General features: G+C 42.1%; 1 protein-coding gene across 1 annotated transcript in view; it reads right to left on the bottom strand.

Annotated features, from left to right (window-relative positions):
- The window catches only part of BARX2 (BARX homeobox 2), a 77381-nt gene extending 68740 nt beyond the window's left edge, over window positions 1-8641 (bottom strand). Inside the window, exon 1 of the mRNA XM_012470628.3 lies at window positions 8267-8641. Within this exon, the coding sequence (XP_012326051.1) occupies window positions 8267-8453 (187 nt within the window). The 5' untranslated portion in view covers window positions 8454-8641. The remainder of the gene's footprint in view (window positions 1-8266) is intronic.
- Window positions 8642-25812: the final 17171 nt, after the last annotated feature.

Below are 25812 nucleotides of genomic sequence, written 5' to 3'. Positions count from 1 at the left end.
AACTCCTGTGCTGATCAGTAGTGGGATCGTGCCTGTGAATAGCCACTGCACTCCAGCCTGGGCAACATAGTGAGACCCCCATCTCTAAAACAAAAAATAATAAATAAATAAAAATTAAAAAAAAACAAAAGAGATGATAAACCTATCTCAGATGTTCTGAAGCAGATCAAAAAGCACTGAGGCTAGTGCCTATTACATGTTAGGTAATTTCTAAAAAGTCACTAATTACTATTACTATTATTGCCATGCCTATGAGTATGGTTTAGGGTATGAAGCATTTCTAGCATTTCTCTCAAGTTTGTGGCTCCCTTTGGATAAATACTGTAAGACTCAGAAAAAGAAGTCTCAGCAATTGTTCTTTTCCATGAAATTTCCTCAAGATCAGAAGATACAATATCAGCATTCTATTGTCTATAAATTACCAGTAAGGAAATGTACAATGTCAACTCTCCTAGATATTGCTTAAACTAAGCATGGAAGTTACACTTCCTTCAATCCACACAAGACTGTGACCTCTTTTGCGAAATGCCCATCATCCTGAGTCTCAGTGATGTTTAATTCACTGAGTGAAAAAGATTCTGGGAAAGAAAGAGCTGGGCAGTGGAGGATGGCAGGTTATCAATATGAGGGACTTGCCAGTACCAGGTACTTCCCAGGACAGAAATATAGCCACCATTTCATGAAATTCCATCAGGCCCAAGACCACTCCATTTCTCCACATGGCAAGTAATCCTTGAATAAGAAAAACCAAAGGATAATCATCATATCACTTACCAATGCATACACTGGGTTTAAAAAAAAAAAAAAGATCAGAGGTTGGGCGTGATGGCTCACACCTGTAATCCCAGAACTTTGGGAGGCCAAGGTAGGCAGATCACTTGAGGTCAGGAGTTCGAGACCAGCCTGACCAACATGGTGAAACCCCATCTTTAAAAAAAAAAAAAGATCAGAAGTGCACTGATATCACCTAAGCAACAGCCAACCCTATTCAATGCACATTGTGAAAATACTCATCTATCCCCAATACCCAGGAGAACATGTTCCTAAGAACATGTTGGTAAGCTGGAAAGATGCGATAAAAAGGAATTCTGCAAGTGTGTCTGCTTGCACATGGAACATAGTTAGTTTGATGCCAAGATCCTCCCAGCTTGGCTTCTTTTCAGTCATCTCTTGACCTGTACATGGAGGAAGGCTGTGTCATCTGTGTGCACTCTGCCAGGAGGAAGCTCACAAAGCTGCCCTCCAGACCTCTCAAATAGTCCTGAAATCAGCTTCAACTGGTGCCTGGCAGGGGCCCTTTTCACATGTACTTGAACATCACCTAATGTTCAGAATTCTCTCCCTCTGTATTCAGTTTCAACTGGCACTCAAGTAACCAGAGGCTCTCCTTAGTGACTATGGACAGAGGTCTCCTCTTCTCTCTTCTTGAGAGCAATCATACATTAAGATTCAACTCGAGCCCAAATATAATTAGACCAACTTCTGATATCTATCTAGGTGCATGGCTTTCTTCCTTCAATGTGTGCCAAGTTTCCACTTTCAAGAAGTTAAATTGCCATATAAAAATGCCCTGGTGATGATGAGTAATTAGACACTGTAATGGAAAATTAACTGTGTTTTTATTTAGAGCATTTATTTTAACGAGACTTTTCTTCTTCTAACTGTTATTAAGCTGTAATAAAAATAAATTAAATCCTGAGGGTTTCCAAAGGTTTTCTGGTTAGAAAACAAACAAAGCACCTCTCTTCCTGGAGAGTATTTGTTAACGCCACCAAGTTTGTACGAAGTCCTGGTCTGAATCCCGTTACTAATAAATCTTGATGCCAATTCTGATTTTGTCGTCTGTGCTGTGGAGAGAAAACTACCATTCTATCCTCTCTCAGGCAGCTGAAATGGAGGCAGACACCGATAGACAGGTCCAATGTGCTTCCCCACGCGTGCAGTCTTTGCGCCAATGCCCTCAATCTTTCTCTTCTTCTCATTGTCATGCTGCTTCCAAGAAAAGATACTACCTGCAGCATGTGGTCTTCTGCCCATCCTTTGAGAACTGGTGGGCTTTAGCAAGTTCTCGGTAAAAGGTGGCTAATCCAGCTGTGAGTGTATCCCTAGAGCCACACTAGAAACACCAGTTCCACAAGACTGGAGTGTAAAACGGAACTGCATCCCCAACAGAGGATGCAAAATGAGGCTTCAATCTATGCATCCCACCTGAGTCCTTGCAGGCCTCTAACCATATTTCAGCTAAGAGCTCATCAATGGGCTTGGCCATAGACTCACCAGCTCTAGTCTAGTAACTGCACACGTGGACAGGCATGTGGCAAGGAGGACCCTCAGACTCCACAACATGCACATTCACAAGCTCAGTACAAATGAAGAGGCCTTGGCGGGGTGTGGTGGCTCATGACTATAATCCCAGCACTTCAGAAGGCCAAGGCAGGCAGATCACTGGAGGTCAGGAGTTTGCAACCAGCCTGTCCAATATGGTGAAACCCTGTCTCTACTAAAAATACAAAAATTAGCCAGGCATGTTGGCACACACCTGTAGTCCCAGCTACTAGAGAGGCTGAGGCGGGAGGATCGCTAGAAGCCAGGAGGCGGAGGTTGCAGTGAGCTGAGATTGTCCCACTGCACTCCAGCCTGGGTAACAGACCAAGATCCTATCCCAAGAAACAAAAACAAATGAAGAGGCCTTAGCCCATGTGATGTACCTACCTTTGCATCTCTATTGCCCCTTCTACCTGACCTCAAAACACAGAGCTAAGAACACCTGAAATTGCTTCTGGTTTAACATTTACTCAGTCTTCCAGAGTGAAGGCTAAATGGTGAAGAGAGCTCAGGCTCTGGATGTCAACGCTGAAGAGGCCCCAGCACGTGTCTAAGTAAAATCAACTTTAGCCATTTAGTATCCATAGAGCGGCAGAATTTCACAACCACCTTTGTTTTGTCTGTACAGCCTTTCTGAGGAACGCTGTGCTATGAGGCTGAATCTGCGTGGCTTTAAGAATTTCAAAGAAACCTACTCTTTCTTTCCTTCTTCCCTTCCTTTTTTCCTTTTAATCTCTCTTTGTAATTGAAATAATCTCTTGCAGTCCTTACTCCTTTTCATATTAGCTTTTTGGGATATGTTACACTTAATCTTTTTACTCTAATTTCTAGGGTATGCTAAAACTAACAACTTTAAACTGTCCGCATTCTATCACAAATCCAGTCTTGGATCCAGAAATACAACCAACAAAAAACAAACGTATCTGTAGGATATCAGCCTCATAATAGAGTTTCACTTGAGTTGTATTTAGCAAAGTTGATTTGACAATTTTGCTGCTGATAACACCCTGTAGGTAGAGTTCAAAGAGAAAATTCCACATGGTAAGCAAAAGTATTAAATTGTCAGAATGTTCCCCTATCCCAATTCCAAACGGCCTATCACATACACTAGGGAAAAAAAAAAAAAAGAAGGGCTTAGCAATGATTCTACTAGTAGTTGAGAGGGATTTTTTAAAACACCCTAACTGCTAGTCAAGAGTTAGAATAAACTTCAAAATAATGGCTCAATGACAACACCATCACCAAGCAAATATAAATATTTGTTGAATTAAATTATTGAATTAAATGACACTGAAGAGTGGACATTTGGAGAAGCATTTCAACCCTAAACAAAATGTCTAATCATTTTCTCATTTGCTAGTAGAAAAATCAGAACTAGAGAAGACACTGCTAATGAACTATTCGTGAGTTAAAACTGACTCCTAAGGAACCTCTTGGCATCACTAACAAGAGTTATAAAACTTAAGGAGTAGTGAGATAACAGCTAAGGATCCCGAAAGAGGTAAGTTCCAAACACATTCTGACCCTCGATGAGTCCCAGATCCCGTGCATCCCTCTATTTATTTACCCCTGCAATGGGAACAGGAAAAGCAGTTATGAGTAATTGCTAATAAAAGCCTATGTGCCTCTGGCAGAAATACAAATGTTTGTTGATAATGATCATTTTCCCAGACCCTGGTTTATGTTTCTCCATTAACATTCCAGTGTCCAAATCTCAGATTACCAAGATCCTACTGGTTTGGGTCTCTGACTGAAAAAGACCAAGCTGAGATTTGGGGAGTCACCAGAACCAACTCCATGAAGCACTAGCCAGCTCCCTAACTCCCAAACCAGACATTATATATGTCTGCACTGCATTTAATTTTTTGCTGGGATGACACCCAGTGTTTGTGATAAAAATGCACCCAAGGACACTACCCCAAAGAACTTGCTTCTCTTGGATCCATCAAAGGATAAAATGTTCTCAATGCCACCTCCTAAGATAAACACCCTTCCCCAAATGTCCCTTCTAATTGGCTGGTTGACTGTCGCCTGGGTGTGGTTGCACGGGTTAGTCCCGCGTGTGTAACCAAGTTGGAAAAGTCTTCCTGATTTCTGAGTACTCGGACAAGGAGGATGGTGGCATAGTGGACTGAAACTATACTGAAGCACTGACGTGACTCTGGCATTTTGCAAAAAAATACCTTCTGTTTGAGGATATTGATCTATGATCTGATGATCCCCTCCAGCTCTGTAGGACTAACCACCAAAGGTCAGAGAGAGGTGAGAGATTCAACAGAACCATTCTGCCAGAAAAGGAGAAAGGAATTACACTATAGGTTAGTGAAATAAATAAAAGTCTCATCCTGTTCACAGACTGTAAAATGTCCAAGTATCTACACTCACCTCCCCACAAATGTGCGTGTGTAAATGTAAGGTAATTCTAGGTTCTAAGCATAAAAATTGTAACAAAAGTAATTAGTACCATAGATTCATTTATCAGTATCTTCATGTGAAAACTCTTAGGGTAAATTGTAACGATCCTTATTTTTGTGAAGGAAGTTGCCCATTTGTTCTCAATATGCCTCAAATTTAGAAATTGCCTAATTCTAAAGATCAGGCTGAAAGGCAGAGCTTTCAAAAATGACCACGTTGATGCCTCTGCAAACTATTTGACCCTAAGAAGCCAACTTTCTTCAAGTGGCATTTCCACCAAGAAACATTAATCACAACCAGAAAAAGAAAATAGAGCATCCTAAGGTTAAAGAGTATTTGTGATATCCCACAACGCACTTCTTTTTTGGCTTTTGTAATGATGGTGAATGGTCTGAAGTTTGAGAACTCATTTCTGATTTCTAAATGGCAACATACTTCCTTCTGAATGGGGATTACTGTTTACAGATTTAAAAATAAAACCAACTTGTTATATACTAACTTAATTCTAAACATATTCCACCCTTCACCAGTGGCCTGAAAGACACAACTGTTTTCAAATGGAGGCTTTCTTTGGGCTTAGCTGTTTAAATTTTAGTTTAAATGTAATGATAAACCTTCCTGCGGTGGGGCTTACAGGGAAAGGATTCCCTTTTGCGTGTCTATTGGGGTGATTTACAAGAAGTACTAAGAAACTGAAAGAAATTTAGAGACAGCTTTCTAGAACTAAAATTACTGTGTTTATAATAAGAAAGAGCGTATTAAACAATAATTTTTGGAAGGTGAGGATTCCATCAAGGCTAGAGTGTCTAACAATAAATTCCTGTCAGGTGATTATCTGCCTGATAAAAACTATTTCCATTTCTCGGTTTGCTTGAATACATGCTGTTCTGCCTGAGATTTGGTATCATAAATTGACCTTTAGGTTACTAAGTCTATACAGCATGAACTGTTTCATTATGCTGTGTGTGTGTTTTTTTTAATGCTGTAGTTTTCTTTCCACCCCAATTTTATGCACTTACTGTACCGCTGGTAACTTTTTAATTTTGAGGACTTTTTTCTCTTAGTTCCCGTTATTTTACCTGACGTAGTTCACTTCTGTTACACTTATTTAAACCTTAAATCAGTAAATGAAAGGCTGAGAAAGTTCAGTAACTTTAATTCCAATGTATGCCTTTCACTTGAACTTTTTATGCATTGCTTCCACCAAAAGTGGTAAATATTTTATTCTATCTAGCAAAAAAAGAAAAAGAAAAGAAAAAAATTACAGTTTAATTAGGGATGCCAGCAACTCGTTGTTTTTTTCAATTAATAAGACAAAATATTACTTTCAACTAATCGAAGATTTTTATCCTGACCTTAACAGTTAAAAACAACAAAAATGCTTTGAAAGTATGGTATTTGCGAACCCCCTGAGAAGTCACTAATGGGATTCCCATGATCTAATACATGTAAGGCTTTAACTGTAATTGTAAACCTACTGAAGGCTTATGATCTGCAAGTATGAACTATTGTAGCCAGTTTTTATGGGTTTAATTCCACCAGCAAATCCCAGTTTCTATATTTTAATCTCAACTAGAGCAAAATCACGACACATTTTCAACTACCAATCTGAAAGAAGAAAACACTGGAATAATGGGACCAGAAAACCATGGCCAACAACCACCCTCTGCCACAAACGATCAGTGTACTTCGAAAAGCACAAGACTGAGCAATACATAGGTCTGTGACCTATGTGCATTTCACTTATAACACTCACAGAACTACATATGAATCATTTTATTTTCCTCTGATTTATTTCTCACACAAGGTTCAATAAAACACAGCACTTACTCAGCCACCTCTGACTAAATGACTATTCTTTGCAGCTATTTATTACTCCTCTTCTGCCACGTTTTCTTCTATGATCCAATTCTGTGACTCCTATAAGCCAGGAAAAGCTGCCTTCAAGTCAACACAGAGCACAAAATCACTGAAAATTCTGCAGGCACTAGGCTCTGCCTAGGTGCTTAGAAGTTGTTCTGTTTTGTCCCAGGAATGTCCCATATGCAATGTTAATGACTGAAACAGATCCTCTTTTTCCTCAAAGGGAATTGAGTTATTATAGCAAAGGATGATTTGTGCTCAAAACAATATTCAACCTAGCACCCTATTCAGTATATATGTATCCAAGGGTCACACACATCACCTACTCACAAATGTAAAAATATCAATACTCAGGAGATCTACCTTCTTTCTAAAATTTTTTATTTGTTCCTTGTTTCATATATTTCTTGGTTTTAAAAATTCAATATTACAGGGCTTGTTATGGGATATCAGGCCTAATTCTACTTTACAGACAAATTAACTCTAAAAAGGCATAACTGAATACAGTATACATTTTACAACCAAATACATGTAGGAACAATTTGATTTTAAAAGAACTTCACTGTATGTATTTATCATATGTTTACTCATTGTCATATAGGGACTATCAATGGAACCTAGAGAAATACAGGATTCCACACAGTGCACATTAGCAACTTTTGGCCTGAATGTTCCAAAAAATATTTTCCAAAACTGCTGGCCTTTCAGTTTTTTTCAATGTTAGGGCAATTTAATTTATCTCATGCCTCCCATACAACTAACATAACCTCAAAGACTCTTTTGGTTTGGAAGTACTTTATGTTTACCTTTAATGGAAAAGCACAGTCAATAACTTTTTTTCTGATTAAAAGTGTTCCTACTTCTTTCGCGTTTTATTATACCCATGTCCCATAACCTAAATCCTAACAATGCCAAGACACTTTGAAACCTGGAGCTTCTCTTAATGCATTCAAAGATTTTAAAATATCTTGGATTTATTTTTAATAGAAACCCTACTACGTTTTCAATACATGTATTAAGTTATCTTTATCTTTCCTATTGGTCTTAGCTCCTGTGAAGAGAGAAAACCAGGTTTGGGTAATGTTTTTATTGTTATCGTTGCTTTTCGTCACGTAAGACAAACAGGGGTGACCTTTTCGGCTTGTGCCACAAAGGCAACGTACTCCAGAACTACTTTCCCAGAGGGTGATCATTTTAAGCAAAGTTCAGTGAATTCGGGATTTTGTTGGGAACCTCGGGATATTGATTTACTTGTAAAATTCACAGTGGAGACAGTAGGAGGTTGGACAAGTTACCTCAAGGTGAGATGCAAGGCCGTCAAGCTCAAGTTTGAAATCCACAACACCACTTCCTGAAACAATGATTTAGGCGCTGAACCCGGTCAAGTGTTTGAACTTTCAGCTGCAACAATCAGGCGTTGCGCGAGCAGCCCACTCCTAAGGCCCTGCCGCCTTTATTTTATTTCCACTCGTGCGATCGACACCTTGCGTGGCCCTTCCCGGCCGCGTCGCAGATGCCTTTGCAATGCCCAACGCTTGCGGAGGCGCAAGAAAAGAATCCCTTAACTTAACCCTTCCTGTCGCCCTGGGGTAGCAAAACACAAGCGACCGACACGGACGTGAAATCTATCGTACCCCACTAGTCCCCCAGCGGAGCGTCTTACCCGTACAGGAATGCAGGGGCTTGGGTCGCACGACCAGCGACGGGCACACGGAGTAGAGGGAAAGTTTCTCAAAGTAGTCGCAGGTCTCCTTGGAGAGGATCTCGTCGATCATGAAAGTCTTGTAGCGCCGCCTGGCTGCTTTGAGCTGGCCAGGCGAGCTCAGCCTCAGCTCGGCGTGGCAGTGCATGGTGAGCCGGGGCGAGCGCCCGCCGGCCCGAGAGCAGCTGCGAGTGCCCGGCCGGCCCGGACCCCGGGGCTGGCGCGACGGCGGGGCCTTGGCCCCGCTCCTGGCAGCCGGGGAGGCGACGGGGCTCGGGAGGCGCGCGGAGGAGAGCGGGTAGCGGGCGCGCCTGCCGCGCGTCTAGACCCACCCGCAGATCAGCATCTTCACCGAGCCTTTTTGGGACAACGCAGCTGTCAATCAGCGCGCGCTTCCTGCAGGGCCGGGTGCGGAGTGTGTGCTGAGGGGCGTACGCGCCCACCCCACCCCCGCCTGCCCGTGCCACTCCGGCGCTGACCTGCGCGCCTAGTGCCCGGCGGCTCTCGCTCGCCGCCTCCCGCTCTGGTGTCTCGCACTCCTCTGCCTGGCTCTCTATTTTAAGACGCTCGCTGTGGCTCTCCTCCCCCACCCCCCTCCCCCGGGACGAGCTCCAGGTGTGTGTGTGCAGGAGTGCGCGCGCGGTTAGGGGAGCGCGCGCCACCCCGGCCCGCGGCCAAGACCCCGGCCGGTAGCTCCCAGGGGCAGTGTCCCTCAAGCACACCTTAGTGCTTGTCCTGCCACCCGCCGGCCCTGCTCCCAAAGCTCGAAACCCAGCAGGAGGGCACGTTCAGGTCTCTTACTAGAAAGAAGTCTAGTCCTCACTAGGCTCCAGGGACTTCGGGCCACAGCGCCAGTGCCCCCGAGGACCCACGGTGTCTTTCTCCTTCCCCGCGTGGACTGTTTCCCGAAGACCGCAGCTTCCCAAGCCCTCCATCCGCAGCTTGGCTGCCCGCGCTAAGCCTGCGCGCTTGGACCGTAGGACTTTTGCGCTGAAGTTGCAAACTTGACTGCCCCAAGAGCCCAAACCATAAATGACCCTGGTCCCGTCCGTTACCCTGAGAAGAAACTGAGAAGAAGAAGAAAAATATATATAAGAAAAGAAAAACTAGTAAAAATGTGAAATATAGCCGGGAGCGGAGGCTCACGCCTGTAATCCCAACCTTTTGGGAGGCCAAGGTGGGAGGATAGCTTGAGGCCAGCGGTTCGAAACCAGCCTGGTCAATATAGGGATACCCTGTCTCTACAAAAGAGAAATTAAAAACAACCGGCATGGTGGTGCACGCCTGTAGTCCCAGCTACTGGAGATGTTGAGGCAGGAGGAAATCTTGAGCCCAGGAGTTCGAGGCTGCAGTGAGCCGTGATCGTGTTACTGCACTCCCGCCTGGTCAAAAGCGAGACCCTGACTTTTAAAAAGTGCGCTTTTTCTTTTTTCTTTTTCTTTCTTTCTATCTTTCTTTTTCTTTTTTTTTTTTTTTAAAGAAAAACCTGTTAAACTTTTTTTCCTCGTCGGAAGGGGCCAGAGCTGCACGATTCTAGGGGCCCTGGGGCAGCCCGTCTCGTTCGGGGTTTTCCCAGCGCCGGAGCCTTCAGGCAAAGCGGCTTTCAATCGTCGGTTCCCTAGCGACGTCACCGGGTTAGAAAGTCGCGAAAACAGGTGTTTATGGGGTGATTTGCCTTTTTCTTTCCAGGCTCGTAGTCTTGGGGTCTGTTCCAATCAAGATCTGTACTAACTTTAGTTGTTAATTGGAATCGTTGCGTAAAGGGGACCCCACTGAGCCTCCGCTCCGGCAGCCTGAGCCGCGCCGGGTGTTCGGCGGGAACAGTCCGGTGCGCGCCCGTTTCCACGACTTTGCTTTGGAATGAGTGTGCGCGGGGTTGGAAGGAAAACGCACTACAGAGACACTGAGAATTATAGACACGGATGACTTTCCCCAAGGCCGAGTTGGGGGCGGGTGACATTTCCTCCCCGCTCTTAGCCTAGAAGCGGCCGCAAGTCCCGGTGGGTTCTCCGCGGAGCCGCTTGCCTAGGGGGCCCTGGTGGCCGCGGAAGCAAGTCGCCTGGGCTGGGTTAAACTCAGAGGGAGGGACATGCCTGGAAGACTAATCATTAGGCTGTTAAAGAAAATAGATTTTTTTTTTTCTTTTTGTGACGGAGTCTCTCACTCTGTCGCCAGGCTGGAGTGCAGTGGTGTAATCTCGGCTCATAGCAACCTCCGCCTCCCGGATTCAAGCGATTCTCCTGCCTCAGCCTCCCAGGTAGCTGGGATTACAAGCGCCTGCCCCCGCATTCGGCGAAAGTTTGTATTTTTTAGCAGAGGCCGGGTTTCATCATCTTGGCCAGGCTGGTCTTGAACTCCTGACCTCGTGATTCACCCGCCTCAGCCTCTCAAAGTGCTGGAGTTACAGGCGTGAGAAAATAGATGTTAATAGGCAGTCATAGCCTAGCATTAGACATGACCCGCAACGCGTCTTTGAGGAACTTCATTCCCAAAGTGTTTGCAAACTGGACTCTTCCCTCCTTTCCATCTAGAGTTGTTTTCCTTCATTCTCTTTCTCCTTGCAGAGGCTGCTGAAGGGCAGGCAAGAACGGCTGCCAGGTGTCCCAGTGGGGCCGCGAGTTCTGCCGTCGGACTCTGGGGTCGCCAGGCTGGCCCGAGGCGCGCCCCCAGCTTCCGCGGCGGGACCCTGAGACTGGTCCTCTGTCAAGGCGCGGGACCCGGGACAGCTCACTGCTCAGCCCGGGCGCTGCTGTCCGACGCCACCAGGGAGAGGGTTCTCCCGGGCGCAAGTGGAGAGGGAAACCGCTGCGCTGAGTTGGGAACGAGGCCCGGGGGCACAGCGTTAGCTCCCAGGGCAATCCCGGGCGGGAAGCTCTAGGCGCCCCCAGGAAAGTGAACCGCTGGTAGGCAGCCGCCAATAAACTGAGTGCTTGAGGGATCCGAGAGCTAGAGGCGTGTGGGCGACCTCACCCGCAGCGCCGATTACGAGGCGGGCTTGGAGCTGGGGACCAGCACCTGAGCGACAGCACCGCGACCTGACGCCCGGCGAGGGCCCGAGCGCGTCGCGTTTGGACTTTATATCCGCCCGGCTTGTGCCTACAGAATGCGCGCGCTCGGGGCACTTTTCGGGGCTCCGACTTCGCACTGCTCTGCTTTTTCTCAGCCTCTTTTCTTTCCGGCTCTTCGCCTTCCTTCCACCGCCACTAACTCCTCTCCTCTTCTTCCCTCCCACTTCTCCCGTCCCCGCATTGCTCCCCGCACTTAGGGCCTCCGCTTCTCTGTCGAATTTCCCGTTTCTGTTTTCTCTCTTCTGCCCTCTCTTCTCCCTATCGTTCATCTTTGTTCTCTCCCTCTAACCTCCCTTCTCCTCCTCTCCTTCTTCCCTCTTTCTAAACCCGGATCTGGACTCGCTCTCGCGCGCCCGTGGTCGCGGTGCTGCCCCGCGTAAGGCTGCAGGCGGCTCACCCGCAGGGACAGAGCCCAAGACCAGGCGCCCGGAGCACGAGAATCGCCCTGGGACGGGACTCGCCACGGCTGGCCACGTCGCCCTGCGCTCTCACTCCTCTTTGCTTCCACTCTGCCACAGGCACAAAACGCACAAAATCCAGACACTTCCGCAGGCGAGTCCTTCGATTTGAAATCTGCGGTGTTTTAATAGGTGAAGAAGTAAAAATTCCAATTCACGTTTTTGGATTTTCCATCTTTTCTATTTCCCGCTACAGAGGCAAGAAATCTCAGAAGGGGTCTGCGGACACAAGTCCCACGTGCAGTGGAGAGGGAGAGATTCCCTGTCCTGAAGTCTGCATCCTTGCTCTCTCTGTCACTTGCACCTTAAGCTGAGCCTCAGTTTTTTCGTTTGTAAATGGTGACCATAAAACCTACTTCACAAGGATGGTCTTTCATAATCCATGCCTTTATGCAAGTTTGTTCCCTTTACTTGGAATGCCCTCTGCACCTTATCCTGTCCTTCTCTGCCCCAAAACCTAGAGACTCATGTCAAATGTCACCCACTTTGTGAAGTGTCTCCACACTCCCCAAGGCTGCTGATTCCTGTTCCTACTTCTATGGCAGCACTTCCTGTACTACACCGTCTTTTGCATGTTTATGTCACCCACTGGACAATGACCAGGTGGGCCAACACCCTATGTGATATTATTCATTTGTATCACCAATACCCATATAGCACACAGTAGGTTCTCAGTAAATGTGTCATGAATCAATGAATGCGTGAAAGCTGGGAACATTAAATTATGTGGTATGTTAGATGGGACGTCAAATCTTAACTAGTCATACTAAGTTTGTCTTTCTCTTTAAATGAGCCTCTCCCCAACTCCCCTCTTCCCTTGAGAATTTCGGTTTTTTAGCAATGGCATCTAGCCCAATTCCCTTTTTGCTCCCATCTCCCTTTTTTTCCCTACTCTCTCTTTCCTGCTTTCAGACTGTAAAGGGCTTCTATGGGAGGAAGCACACCCCAGCTGTCAATCATGAAGTGGGGCTTTGGTCAGAATAGTGAGGGGTTTTGTTTCCAACATTAATGAAGTGCCTGGAACAGCAAACATCTGCCAACAGGACTCAAACCTTTTCCAGCTGCTGGAGACCCACAGACACTTCCCAGCCTCCTGTGACTGTATGTATCCAGGCAGTGCCTGCTCCTGCACCCTGGGGCAGAGGAGGGGGGACACACCACATGCAGAGGAACAAGCAGGTATGCCCTGAGCCACACGTAGGCAGACATGGAAAGGATAAAAATTCACACCCTCCGTGGAGCTTCAGGGCGTCACTCCCACCTCCAAGCCCCCAACCGCTCACACTCCCAGTCCCGTTCTAGCACCTGTTTCCTGGGGACAGACCCCAACTGGAGAGAAGGGGACAAGGACGTCTTTGCAAAGTTAGAGCTGGAAATTCTAGATTTGGTTTCTTCGGTTTCTTCTATCAACTGGAAACCAAAGACTTCCTCTTTATCATTTCACCTCATATAAGGCAGCTCCACTCTGTTAGAACTCACAAAGCTTAATAAAACAAAATGGTTTTTCATAACGCTAGGGTGACACTGAAGTTGCTTCTAGGGTCTAACTGTAGATGAACTTGGCTTGACTTTTAATTTAACTCTCCTTTTGTATTTTTGGGCTATGTGTTGATATAGATATTCAGAAGCAGCCAGGACACGTCTTATAAGTACATTAACTCACTTGCAACCATCTTTTCTCCAAAGAGTGGAGAGGGGTAAAAAACACTTCTTACATTCTAGTAAAGCGTACTTAATAATTTGTATTTCAGTCGCTACGTTTTGAAATAGTTTCAGACATGTAGAAGCAAAATAGGGAAAGCCTTGTAAGTTAATATTCCCCTGGGCCCCCAGGCCATGCCAAAACTGCTGTCTGTGGAGCTCAGCACGGCAGCCTCAAATAACAGCTTAAAGGAGGTGTACACCGAGGCCAGCTTGTTTTTAATGATGATATTAATTTACAAAAACTGCTCTCATACGCTATAAACCATCTTTTTTAAGAGAAAGCACAAATGCGATTCACTTGACAAATGGGCTTGGAAAGGACTGAATAGATCTTTTTTTCTTTCTTTTCTTTTTTTTTTTTTTTTTTTTTTTAGACCAAGTCTCACTCTGTCACCCACGCTGGAGTGCAATGGTGCAATCTCGGCTCACTGCAACCTCTGCCTCCTGGGTTCAAGTGATTCTCCTGCCTCAGCCTCCTGAGTAGCTGGGATTACAGGTGTGCACCACCATATCTGGCTAACTTTTGTATTTTTAGTAGAGACAGGGTTTCACCATGTTGGTCAGGCTGGTCTTAAACTCCTGACCTCATGATCCGCCCGCCTCAGCCTCTCAAAGTGCCGGAATTACAGGCATGAGCCACCGCACCGGCCAAGAAAGGAATGAATAGATCTTTCTATTCTTTCTCAAAACATCTTTCTAGAGGAAAAGTCTAAATTGAAGGGGAGGGGGAAGGCAATGGCTTTTTCTACAGAGCACCAAGCATCTACATGAAGAACAAAAATGCAATAAATTATCCAGATGTTTCCAAATTATTAGAAACTTGGTATACAGACTAAAATTGGCTGATTATCTCCCTTTTAAAATTGTGCTATCCTGACATCAAACAGCCATGTTTCTGTCAATACTGCATGCCGTTACAATATTCCAACAGATATAGCCAGGAAAATAAAAGTTAATCTCTCCCAAGTTTCTAATAATATTGTGAAAATAAATATGAATGTTTGGGGCATCATTGATTTTGATTTTTTTTTTTTAACCTAATATCCTTTCACCAATGAGAAAGCTGCACAAGAGAGAAACAGCACTTTTATGAAAACGCAGTGGAACAGCATTCTGGCTGCCTGGGGTAAGAGGAAAGAGCTTCTGAGTCAGGCAAACCTGGGTTCTATGCCCAGCACATTCACTTGGCAACTTCCCTGACCTCTAGTCCTCAACCATATCATGTGGGTAATAACAGCCAACTCAGGGTTTGCTGGAGGATTTCACGGGAGATTGTGTACAGGACACTAACTTATGAAATGCCTGTCTCCCCACCACCTTTACTTTTTCAAGAAAATAAGCAATTTGCTATCAGAAACCATGACAAAATAAAACTGCATTTTAAAAGGCACCAAAACCAGCTTCTGCGGATACGTAAGTGTGTGAGGTGGGGTTTTGTTCCAAGTTCAAAACCCAGGACCAACCAAGAAATAGTGACAGGGGCAGGAGTAGGAGGGCAGGACTATGGTTAACTAAAGGAAATGACCCTGGCCATGAGGGTCCCTAAGTGCTATTTAACATCTGGCCCTACAGCCACAGACCCAGCATATCTGCAGGTGTCAATTAGTCTAACCAGCACTTCACAGGGGACTGGGTCATTTGTAGTTCTGATGGGTTTTGTCTGCCAAAAACTGCCATGATCCTGCACCCACTGGGTGACAGCACATTAAATCATCTCATAAATCATTTTCATTCTGTCCTTGGCCTCAAGCAGTCCTTGGTTAGGTTTTGTGTGAATTCTCTCTAGTCTTCCCTCATCCAGCGAGGCAGGATTTCAAAGCGAACAAGCGGTCGGTCAGTCATTAGCATTGCCTGTTATCAAGGACAAGAAGGCTCCTGTGTCAGCCAGCACAGGGAAGGACCTGTGGAGCCAGTCTGCCTTCTGAACACATGAAGGAAAAACAACACTCACAAGAGCTTTGGATGATTAATGAAATCTGCTGGCATGATTGTTACTGTGCTCATACAAAACAAAATATTTACTAAGAACACTGGGTGCAATATGTCAATCAAAGAATGTATTGGTCTCTGCACTCCAAGTCCTAAGGAAAGCGGACGTTTGTACAAACTCCTGGACACAGGTGCTAATCACCTACTGAGGTCAAAGTGTAGATGTAAGTGTGTGTATGAGTGTGTGTCTCTCTCTGTGTCTGCACATACACACCCTGTGCTCACTTTGTAAACTTTTCTTTCTTCTTTAAAAAAAAAAATGAACGAAGAGTGGGCAAAAGGAAGTGAAAAAAAGGGAAAAGAAAGACACTTGAAAATCTTGTTTGTTAAACAAATTCAAGAGGAATCCTCAGTCTCATAGAGGTAAAAAAGAAAAGAGAGCTGAGGGGGCCATCCAGCCTGAGGTTTCACATTTGTAGTGTCTTTCTGTCCTGGGTTCAGCCATGATTAGCAGGCTTCTATGTGTGCAAAGAAATGTAGACTGTTTCCCTTTCTAAGAAATACTCCTCAATTTGAAATATTTCTTACAATTGTAGGCTTTTAAGAGAAAATTTACCTCTGTGAGCTTCATAAAGAATGTTTTCATATCTGCAGAAATTATAATAGCACAGCAAATATGCTAGAAGCAAAATAGAGAAACAAAACAATAATATGGAAAATCCGGTATTGAATATTCTTATATAAAACGCTCAAAAACTTAAGAAAATGCAAACTGTCATTAAGAAAATGATAATCTGAGTCAAGTGACTATTTGCTTAGGTTTTTCCATTTGAGGATTTTTATGCAGAGAAATATTTTACTTCACTTTAGGCGGACAGCCACGAGGACAGCTTTTACAGATCTCGAATGCTGTGGTATTTTCTATGTTACTTTCCAAAGTTGCAAGGATGCTTGGATCTAAAGGGGCTATAAATTACTAAAGTAAATGAATGATATGGTGCCAATTTCTCTGCCTTTCAATTACGCAAGCAGCCTGCCTTTTTAAACGGAATTTGAAGTCATCACAGAAGAGAATCCCCAATTCTATTGCCAGTCCACATCCTGATACGTTTACTTAAGTCAATTATCAAGTTGCTTAGATTATGTCTACAGAAGCTGCCAAAACATCTGGTCATTTCAATCAGTTCAATAAAAGATTCTGCCAAGTCAGGGGGGAAAATTAGTCAAATTACTCATTTGTATAGGCAGAACAGTGGGTTGTTTTCTCTGGGTAGACAGTGCACGGATATAGCTCAAAAGGTTTTGGTTTTCTCTTCTGAAACCAGGATACAGTTTATAGTTCCTGAAGGAGGTTGTGATTTTTATCAGTGTTTGGGAGGTGCTCTGACAGATCTGTAGTCCAAAATGTAATGGATACGAAAAGGACTTAGCCACGTCTCTGAGACAATTCTGTACTCATTTGAATCCTATGTTCTCAATGTCGGGACCAAGTCAGAATTAAGCCAATGGGTGTTTGCTAAATTTTGAAAAATAAAAGTAATAGTCCTAGAAATCACAGAATAGTGCCTTTTCTCCTAAAACCCACTGGCATTCTTGTCCGTGTATGTCCTCACTTTAACAAAATCTGACACATGATTTGAATTAACAAATACAGAGGAATATATGGTGTTTCCCTGCCACCTCCGTTGCATAAAATGCTGCTCTATAAAATCAAACTAATGCAGTCCTATTATTCCTTCAGTCTCTTATACAGTATCTTAGATGGATATTTGAAATTTCAAATGATTATCTTTACCGACCACATAGTGGCAGCCCCAAAGAGAAATAAATGCTCAGAGAAGGGGAGGAAGAGATTCAGGAGCCCAGCCCAACCTTCTGTTCCTATTACCCTGTTTTTCCTTTCACATTTACAGACTCATTCAACGTCTCAGATCAGAGGACTTTAATGAAACATTCTGAAAAACGATTTAGTTCAGAAATCTGTATTAGAATACAAGCTTTCCCTTGACTAAACATACTGGAAGAAGAAAACAGTTTCATTATTCATCTTGAGCAACGTTAAGTACAAATAACCTACCCACGTCTAATTTTATATGACTTTGTTCTGTGTACATAGATCTGAAGGTTTTTTAAGGCCTGGGACAATTAGGAACAATTATTGTCATAACCGAATAATATAAACTTTGTATTAAGCTCTGAGGTGACTCACCCTCCTACTAAATATTCCAGAGTACATGATCTGTTAGGCTGATGTCTGTGTAACTTGTTAAATGTCTATGGTTTAATTGTTAAGAGTTGCTTGTTAATGAATTAGCAAGAAAGTCTTTCTGTTTCCTTTAAGAGAGAAAATAGCTCTTTGTTTCAAGAACAAAGAAATGTTTAAAACCTGTTTTCTAGGTAGGAGGAAGGTAATTTTTTAAAAAGAGAAAAAGGTTTATTTAGAATCTCGGTAGGAGTAGACTCTTGCTTTATAAAAAAAAAAAAAACAAAAATAACAACAACAACAACAACAACAAAAACCAGAAATCTTACTATAGCTCAACTGAACTGAAGAGTAACATCTGGGGTCCAGTAAAGAATACATTCAGGTAGCCAAAGAGGATTTTAGTTTTGACACAGACAGATTGGAGGTTGGTAGGATCAAGACTTTTTGTAGAATTAGCAGAAGGGCGCTGCACTAAGAATAAATAAAACCAGGTGGTGAAACGGGGGTTGTGGGGTAGATCTTAGTTAACTTCTTGTGGACAGAACTAGGATTTGTTTTCCCTCTGTGAAAACTAATGATGCAGAGTTTATGCCTTTATTTATCCAGTATAATTTTGGAAAAGTAAGTTTTACTGCCCTGACGATGATGGTTTGGAGAACAGAAAGGAAACAGGACATGAAGAGAAGAGAGAGTATGTCATCGAACAGAATATACAGATTCTGAGATTCCAAAGAACCTCAAAATTATTAACACAAATGAAAAACAGTGCCCGGTCTTGAATTCAGCTTTAGAATATACACACCCCACATACTTCTAGGCTAATGAGTAGTTTACTGTCCTGATGACAAACTAAGAAGTCATTTACAAGGTAATATTTTGGAGTGCAAAGACCCACATAAAAGAGCCTGAATTAGTCACATGCTGTTTGTGGGAATGTAACCTGGTATGATATTTCTGGAGGGCAGTTTGGCATTATATCTCAAATACAAAATCAATCCAGCAATCCCAATCTAGGAATTGAAACCAAAGCTGTGGTTCTCAAATATGACTGTACACATCATTTCCTAGGAGAGCTTGTTTAAAAACGGCCAATTCCTAGATTTCTTCCCCCCAGAAATGTGTAGGTGTGAGAACTGACATTTTAAAACAAGTAGTCCTATTGATTTTGCTGCTGTTTAACAAACAGGTTGCTAAAGAGATAAAAATGATAAAAGTGGGTCAGGTTGTAATAAGAAAAAAAAATGTTAGTTGTAAGATTTTAAGGAATTAAACGTTAGTTGTAAAATTTAAGGAAATTAGGAAATCTGTAATTTTACCTCTCTGAGCCCCAGTTTCCTTGTCTTTAAGATAAAAAGTACATACCCAATGGGGCTATCATGACACTAAAGATATTTATAAATGGTTCAATGACTGACATGTAAAGATCAATAAATGTTAACTATTATTACTGTAATGCTGAATGAAAAAGTCATTGAAGTAATAGAATGTGCAATAAAATTCAAGTTTCAAAACATTGTTTATATACACATGTATATAGGTGCACATAGAGGTGTCTAAAAGCATATTCAAAAACTAACAGTGATAATTTATTTAAAACTTATATTATTATTATTACGTTTTTTACAGATGGATGTCTTGCTATGTTAACCAGGCTGGTCTTGAACTCTTGGCCTTAAGCAATTCTCCTGCCTTGGCCTCTCAGTGTGCTGAGATTACAAGTGTGAGCCACTGCATTCAGCCAGTGATAATTTATTCTCTATAATTTTGAATATTGTTTACATTGTTTTACAATTAACATCTTTTTTCCTAAGAATTATATTTAAGTTCAAAAATATTTTACGTTCAAAAATAAAAAGTGAATTTCAGTATCTTACATTTGCGTAACATTTCCATTTACAGAAAATTTTCAAATGCAGTACTTCATGTGAACTTCATTCAGCCCTACATATGAAAAAGGACATCTTGCTATTCCTATTTTATGCAAGAGGAAACCGAGGAAAAGTGGTTTACTTAAGGCTACTCCACACAGCCACATCTACACTTGCAGAGCCGAGTCTCAAACCCTAGTCTTTTGAGTCCAAGTTCACCATACCCTCAATGAGACAATGTTTCTTCACTCATCTCAGTTATATTTTTCAAAAGAAATGAAATCCCAGTTTTATGAGTTTCTATTTTTCACATATCCACCCTCTCATAAAAAATGCTAAGCACGTGATAAAACTGAGGTAAACTGAATATTAAGAGGTCTGATATAAAAATATATTAAAGTCAGGAAATACCACAGGTCTGGTAAGAAACCTTAACCATCTCATGTGTCATGAGCTTTGGTTACTAGGTAATCCTCTAAATATAGACAGCCTCAATCACTTGTTAAAAATTAACAGAAATTTCATGAGCAAGGAAAATGAGTTGATAATTATGTAGAACTTGGATTGTCCATTGGATTGCTCTGAGTTCTCGAAAATTTTTCACCTCCTAGCAATCAAGCCCCGGTGTCTGGCGGAGCCTCCCAGCCAAGCCGGTTTGGCTCTGGACCACGCTTGCAATCAGAAAGGATCCTAAGAGCCGCCACGTCTCAGCGTTGCAGTGTGGCCGCTACTGCCCTCTACCGGATGGCAGGGAAGCATGTCGTGTGTGTTGTGGAATCCGGTCTCCCTCTATCGGCACAAAGTAGGTATATCATCGAAGACTGGCTCTCCGGAGGTGTTGAGTCAATGCTAATGACTGTCCCAGAACTTTGTCTTAGGAAGGCCGCTGGGGGTTCCTTGACCTGAGCACTGTCAGAAGTGTCACCTGTTGCTATTCTTCCCTAAAACAGATCAAGGGACTCTCTAGACTGGACAGGGAAAGCTCTTTGCCGGTCCTGCACTCCAGGATTAATCCTAGTCATTCTCATCATCAAGGACTTGAATTCTCCACTGTGCATGACTTAGCTCTACTTCTAGTTAATAAAGGCATTGAATAAGGAGGATATGAAAGCAGCACATACCAGTAGAAAGTCTGTAGCATACAACTCCAAGATCCAGGACTGTGCCCTGGTATCACCATTTATTTTTATTTATTTATTTATTATACTTTAAGGTCTGGGTACGTGTGCAGATTGTTCAGGTTTGTTCCATAGGTAGACACATGCCATGGTGGTGGTTTGCTGCATCCATTGCCCTGTCATCTTCTACATTAGGTATTTCTCCTAATGCTATCCCTCACCAATCCCCCCACCCCCTGCTATTCCTCCCCTAGCCCCCCACCCCCCGGGCTCCAGTGTGTGATGCTCCCCTCCCTGTACCCATGTGTTCTCATTGTTCAACACCCACTTATGAGTGAGAACATGCAGTGTTTGTTTTTCTGCTCTTGTGTCAGTTTGCTGAGAATGATGGTTTCCAGATTCATCCATGTCCCTACAAAGGACACGAACTCATCTTTTTTTATGGCTGCATAGTATTCCATGGTGTATATGTGCCACGTTTTCTTTATCCAGTCTATCATTGATGGGCATTTGGGTTGGTTCCAAGTCTTTGCTATTGTGAACAGTGCTACAATAAACATACATGTGTATGTGTCTTTATAATAGAATGATTCATAATCCTTTGGATATATACTCAGTAATGGGATTGCTGGGTCAAATGGTATTTCTATTTCTAGATCCTTGAGGAATCTCCACACTGTCTTCCACAATGGTTGAATTAATTTACACTCCCACCAACAGTGTAAAAGCATTCTTATTTCTCCACATCCTCTCCAGCATCCGTTGTCTCCTGATTTTTTAATGATCGCCATTCTAACTGGCGTGAGGTGGTATCTCAATGTGGTTTTGATTGGCATTTCTCTAATGACCAGTGATGATGAGCTTTTTTTCATGTTTGTTGGTCTCATAAATGTCTTCTTTTGAAAAGTGTCTGTTCATATCCTTTGCCCACTCTTTGATGGGCTTGTTTTTTTCTTGTAAATTTGTTTAAGTTCTCCATAGATTCTGGATATTAGCCCTTTGTCAGATGGGTCATTGCAAAAAATTTTTTCCCATTCTGTTGGTTGCCAGTTCACTCTATTGATAGTTTTTTTTTTTTTTTTTTTTTTGCTGTGCAAAAGCTCTTAAGTTTAATTAGATCCCATTTGTCTATGTTGGCTTTTGTTGCCATTGCTTTTGGTATTTTAGTCATGAAGTCCTTGCCCATGTCTATGTCCTGAATAGTATTGCCTAGGTTTCCTTCTAGAGTTTTTATGGTGTTAGGTCTCATGTTTAAACCTTTAATCCATCTAGAGTTAATTTTTGTATAAGGTGTAAGGAAGGGATCCAGTTTCAGCTTTCTGCATATAGCTAGTCAGTTTCTCCAACACCATTTATTAAATAGGGAATCCTTTCCCCATTGCTTGCTTTTGTCAGGTTTATCAAAGATCAGATGGTTGTAGTTGTGTGGCATTCTTTCTGAGGCCTCTGTTCTGTTCCATTAGTCTGTATCTCTGTTTTGGTACCAGTACCATGCTGTTTTGATTACAGTAGCCTTGTAATATACTTTAAAGTGAGGTAGCATGATTCCTCCAGCTTTGTTTTGTATTGTTTTGTTTCCGCTTAGGATTGTCTTGGCTATGCATGCTGTTTTTTGGTTCCATATGAAGTTTAAGGCGATTTTTTTCCCAATTCTGTGAGGAAAGTCTTTGGTAGCTTAATGGGGATAGCATTGAATCTATAAATTATTTTGGGCAGTATGGTTGTTTTCATGATATTGATTCTTCCTATCCATGAGCATGGAATTTTTTTCCATCTATTTGTGTCCTCTTTTATTTCCTTGAGCAGTGGTTTGTAGTTTTCCTTGAAGAGGTCCTTTATATCCTTTGTTAGTTGTATTCCTAGGTATTTTATTCTCTTTGTAGCAATTTTGAATGGGAGTTCACCCATGATTTGGCTCTCTGTTTGTCTGTTATTAGTGTATAGGAATGCTTGTGATTTCTGCACATTGATTTTTGCTGAAGTTTCTAACCAGCTTAAGGAGATTTTGAGCTGAGATGATGGGGTTTTCTAAAAATAAAATCATGTCATCTGCAAACAGGGACAATTTGATGTCCTCTCTTCCTATTCGAATACCTTTTATTTCTTTCTCTTGCCTGATGGCCCTAGCCAGAAATTCCAATACTATGTTGAATAGGAGTGGTGAGAGAGGGCACCCTGGTCTTGTGTCACTTTTCAAAGGGAATGCTTGCAGTTTTTGTCCATTCAGTATGATATTGGCTGTGGGTTTGTTGTAAATAGCTCTTATTATTTTGAGATATGGTCCATCGGCACCTAGTTTATTGAGACTATTGAGAGTTTTTAGCATAAAGAGCTGTTGAATTTTGTCGAAGGTCTTCTTTGCATCTATCGAGATGATCATGTGGTTTTTGTCTTTGGTTCTGTTTGTGTGATGGATTATGTTTATAGATTTGCGTATGTTGAACCAGACTTGCATCCCCGGGGAAGAAGCCTACTTGATCGTGATGGATAAGCTTTTTTGATGTGCTGTTGCATTCAGTTTGCCAGTACTTCATTGAAGATGTTTGCATCGATGTTTATCATGGATATTGGCCTGAAATTTTTTTTAGTTGTGTCTCTGCCAGGTTTTGGTATCAGGATAATGTTGGTCTCATAAAATGAGTTAGGGAATATTCCCTATTTTTTGTATTGTTTGGAATAGTTTCAGAAGGAATAGTACCAGCTCCTCTTTCTACGTCTGGTAGAATCTGGCTGTGAACCGGTCTGGACCTGGACCTTTTTTGGTTGGTAGGCTATTAATTGCTGACTCAACTTCAGCCTTTGTTATTGGTCTATTCAGGAATTCAACGTCTTCTTGGTTTAGTCTTGAGAGGGTACAAGTGTCCAGAAATTTATCCATTTCTTCCAGATTTACTGGTTTATGTGCATAGAGTTGTTTGTAGTAATCTCTGATGGTAGTTTGTATTTCTGTGAATCAGTGGTGATATCGTCTACAACCATCTGATCTTTGACAAACGTGACAAAAGCAAGTAATGGGAAAATGATTCCCTGTTTAATAAATGGTATTGAGAAAACTGGCTAGCCATGTGCAGAAAGCTGAAACTGGACCCCTTCCTTACACCTTACACTAAAATTAACTCCAGATGGATTGAAGATTTAAACATAAGACCTAACACCATAAAAACCCTAGAAGAAAACCTGGGCAAAACCATTCAGGACATAGGCATAGGCAAGGACTTCATGACCAAAACACCAAAAGCATTGGCAACAAAAGCCAAAAGAGACAAATGAAGCATTACCCAGCAATTCGACTCCTAGGTATATACCCCAAATAAAGAAAAAACAGAAACAAGCATCTTTTCAGGCAAATGCTCATTACCTAAAATAGCTAAAGTAGAAACTATCCAAGTGTTTATCAACAGAAAATTGTATAAAATTAGATTTTATACAAGATACTTAGATTTTTAGTTATGCTTTTCAAATCTTCAATATCATTATCACTTTTTCTGTCTTCTTATTCTACCACCAGAAGAAGTGAAAAAAATATTTAAATCTAATTATAAAACTCAATAATAGAAAGACAATAACCCTATTTTCTAAATGGACAGATTTGAGTAAACCTTTTTTCAAAGAAAATATGCACATGGCTAATCAGCACATAGAAACGTGTTCAACATTGTTAGTCATTAGGGAAACGTAAGTTGAAACAGCAATGAGGTACCACTTCATACCCACTATGATGGCTACAATATTAAAAGAAAAAAGAAACAGAAAATAACAAGTGTCAGAGAGGATGTGAAGAAATCGGAACTCCATACATTGCCAGTGGGAATGCAACGTGGCACAGCCACTGCAGAGAACAGTTTAGCAATTCCTCAAAACGTTAAACCTAAGAGTTACCAGAGTTACCATATGATCCAGCAATTCCAGTGTTAGATATATACTGCCCCCATTAAAAATCCATGGTAATACAAGTCTTGTTTATAGAAGCATCATCCTTAATAGGTAAAAAAATGGAAATACCCCAAATGTTTGTCAGTCAGAGAATGGATATGTAAACTGCATTACATTCATACAATGGAGCACTACACAACAAGGGGAAATAATGAACAACAGTTGGTAAAATAACATGTATGATTCCACAGACAAAGTGCTGAGTGATAACAGTTGAACACAATTGACTGACAAAGTATAATTCCATTTCTGTTATTTTTAAGAAGAGGCTAAACTAATCCATAGAGAAATAAAGTAGATCAGTGTTTATCTTTGAGAGATGATATTGCGTAGGCAGTGCATAAAGGAGTCTTCTGAGATGCTGGAAATGTTCAGTACTGACTTGGATGGAAGTTAAAAGAATTTATACTTTTATAAGAATTCAAGGAGCTATATGCCTGAGATTTGTGTACTTTGTGTGTCTTATAATTTAGTTTTTTTAAAAAACAGATTTAAATATCCTTACAAGTTAATGATTCGCTTATTTAAGCAATTATAGAATAAGCAAAATAGCCTAGAAAGGAGAGCCAACTTCAGTTTTGTCTGCTGCTGACCTTGTTGTTCTCTGTGCTAGGTTCTCAATTTAGAGAATCTAAAAATAGCAAGGGGAAAAATGAAAGAACCAAATGACTCATATAAATTCAAGCATATTTACTAGATGACACAAAAAAGGAAAAGATTCCTTGGCAGTTATGGTAGACAGACTTCTAAGATGTCCCCAAGTTTCCTGCCCCCTGGTATACGCACTCTCTAGTATACCTGGCACTGCACTTATGATGGGATATTACTCCTGTGATTATATGGCAAATGGGATTTTGCAGAGATAATTAAATTTCCAATCAGTTGACCTTAAAATAAGGATAACCTGGGTAGACCTGGCGAAATCACATGAGTCTTTAAACTGGAGCCGGGGGTCAGAGACAGAGATTTGAAGCACAAGAAAAATTCGATGCATTTTGCTGGCTTCAAGACTGAGAGGGCCACATGGCAAGAAATGCAGGCAGCCTCTATAGGCTGAGAGCAGCCCCTGTCTGACAATCAGCAAGCAAACTGAGACCTCAATCCTACAATTGCAAGGAACTGAGTTCTGGCAACAAGAATTGAGCTTGCAAGCAAATTCTTCAGCAGAGCCTCTCAGACAATAACTTAGTTGCCACCTTGATTTCAGCCTTGTGATACCTACA

The sequence above is a fragment of the Aotus nancymaae genome, unplaced genomic scaffold (genome assembly GCF_030222135.1).
Source record: "Aotus nancymaae isolate 86718 unplaced genomic scaffold, 86718_ANA_hifiasm-v0.15.2.pri h1tg000012l, whole genome shotgun sequence".
In the NCBI taxonomy this organism is placed as follows: domain Eukaryota; kingdom Metazoa; phylum Chordata; class Mammalia; order Primates; family Aotidae; genus Aotus; species Aotus nancymaae.
Note: the sequence above shows the minus strand (reverse complement) of the source record. Positions and strands in the feature narration are given on the sequence as shown.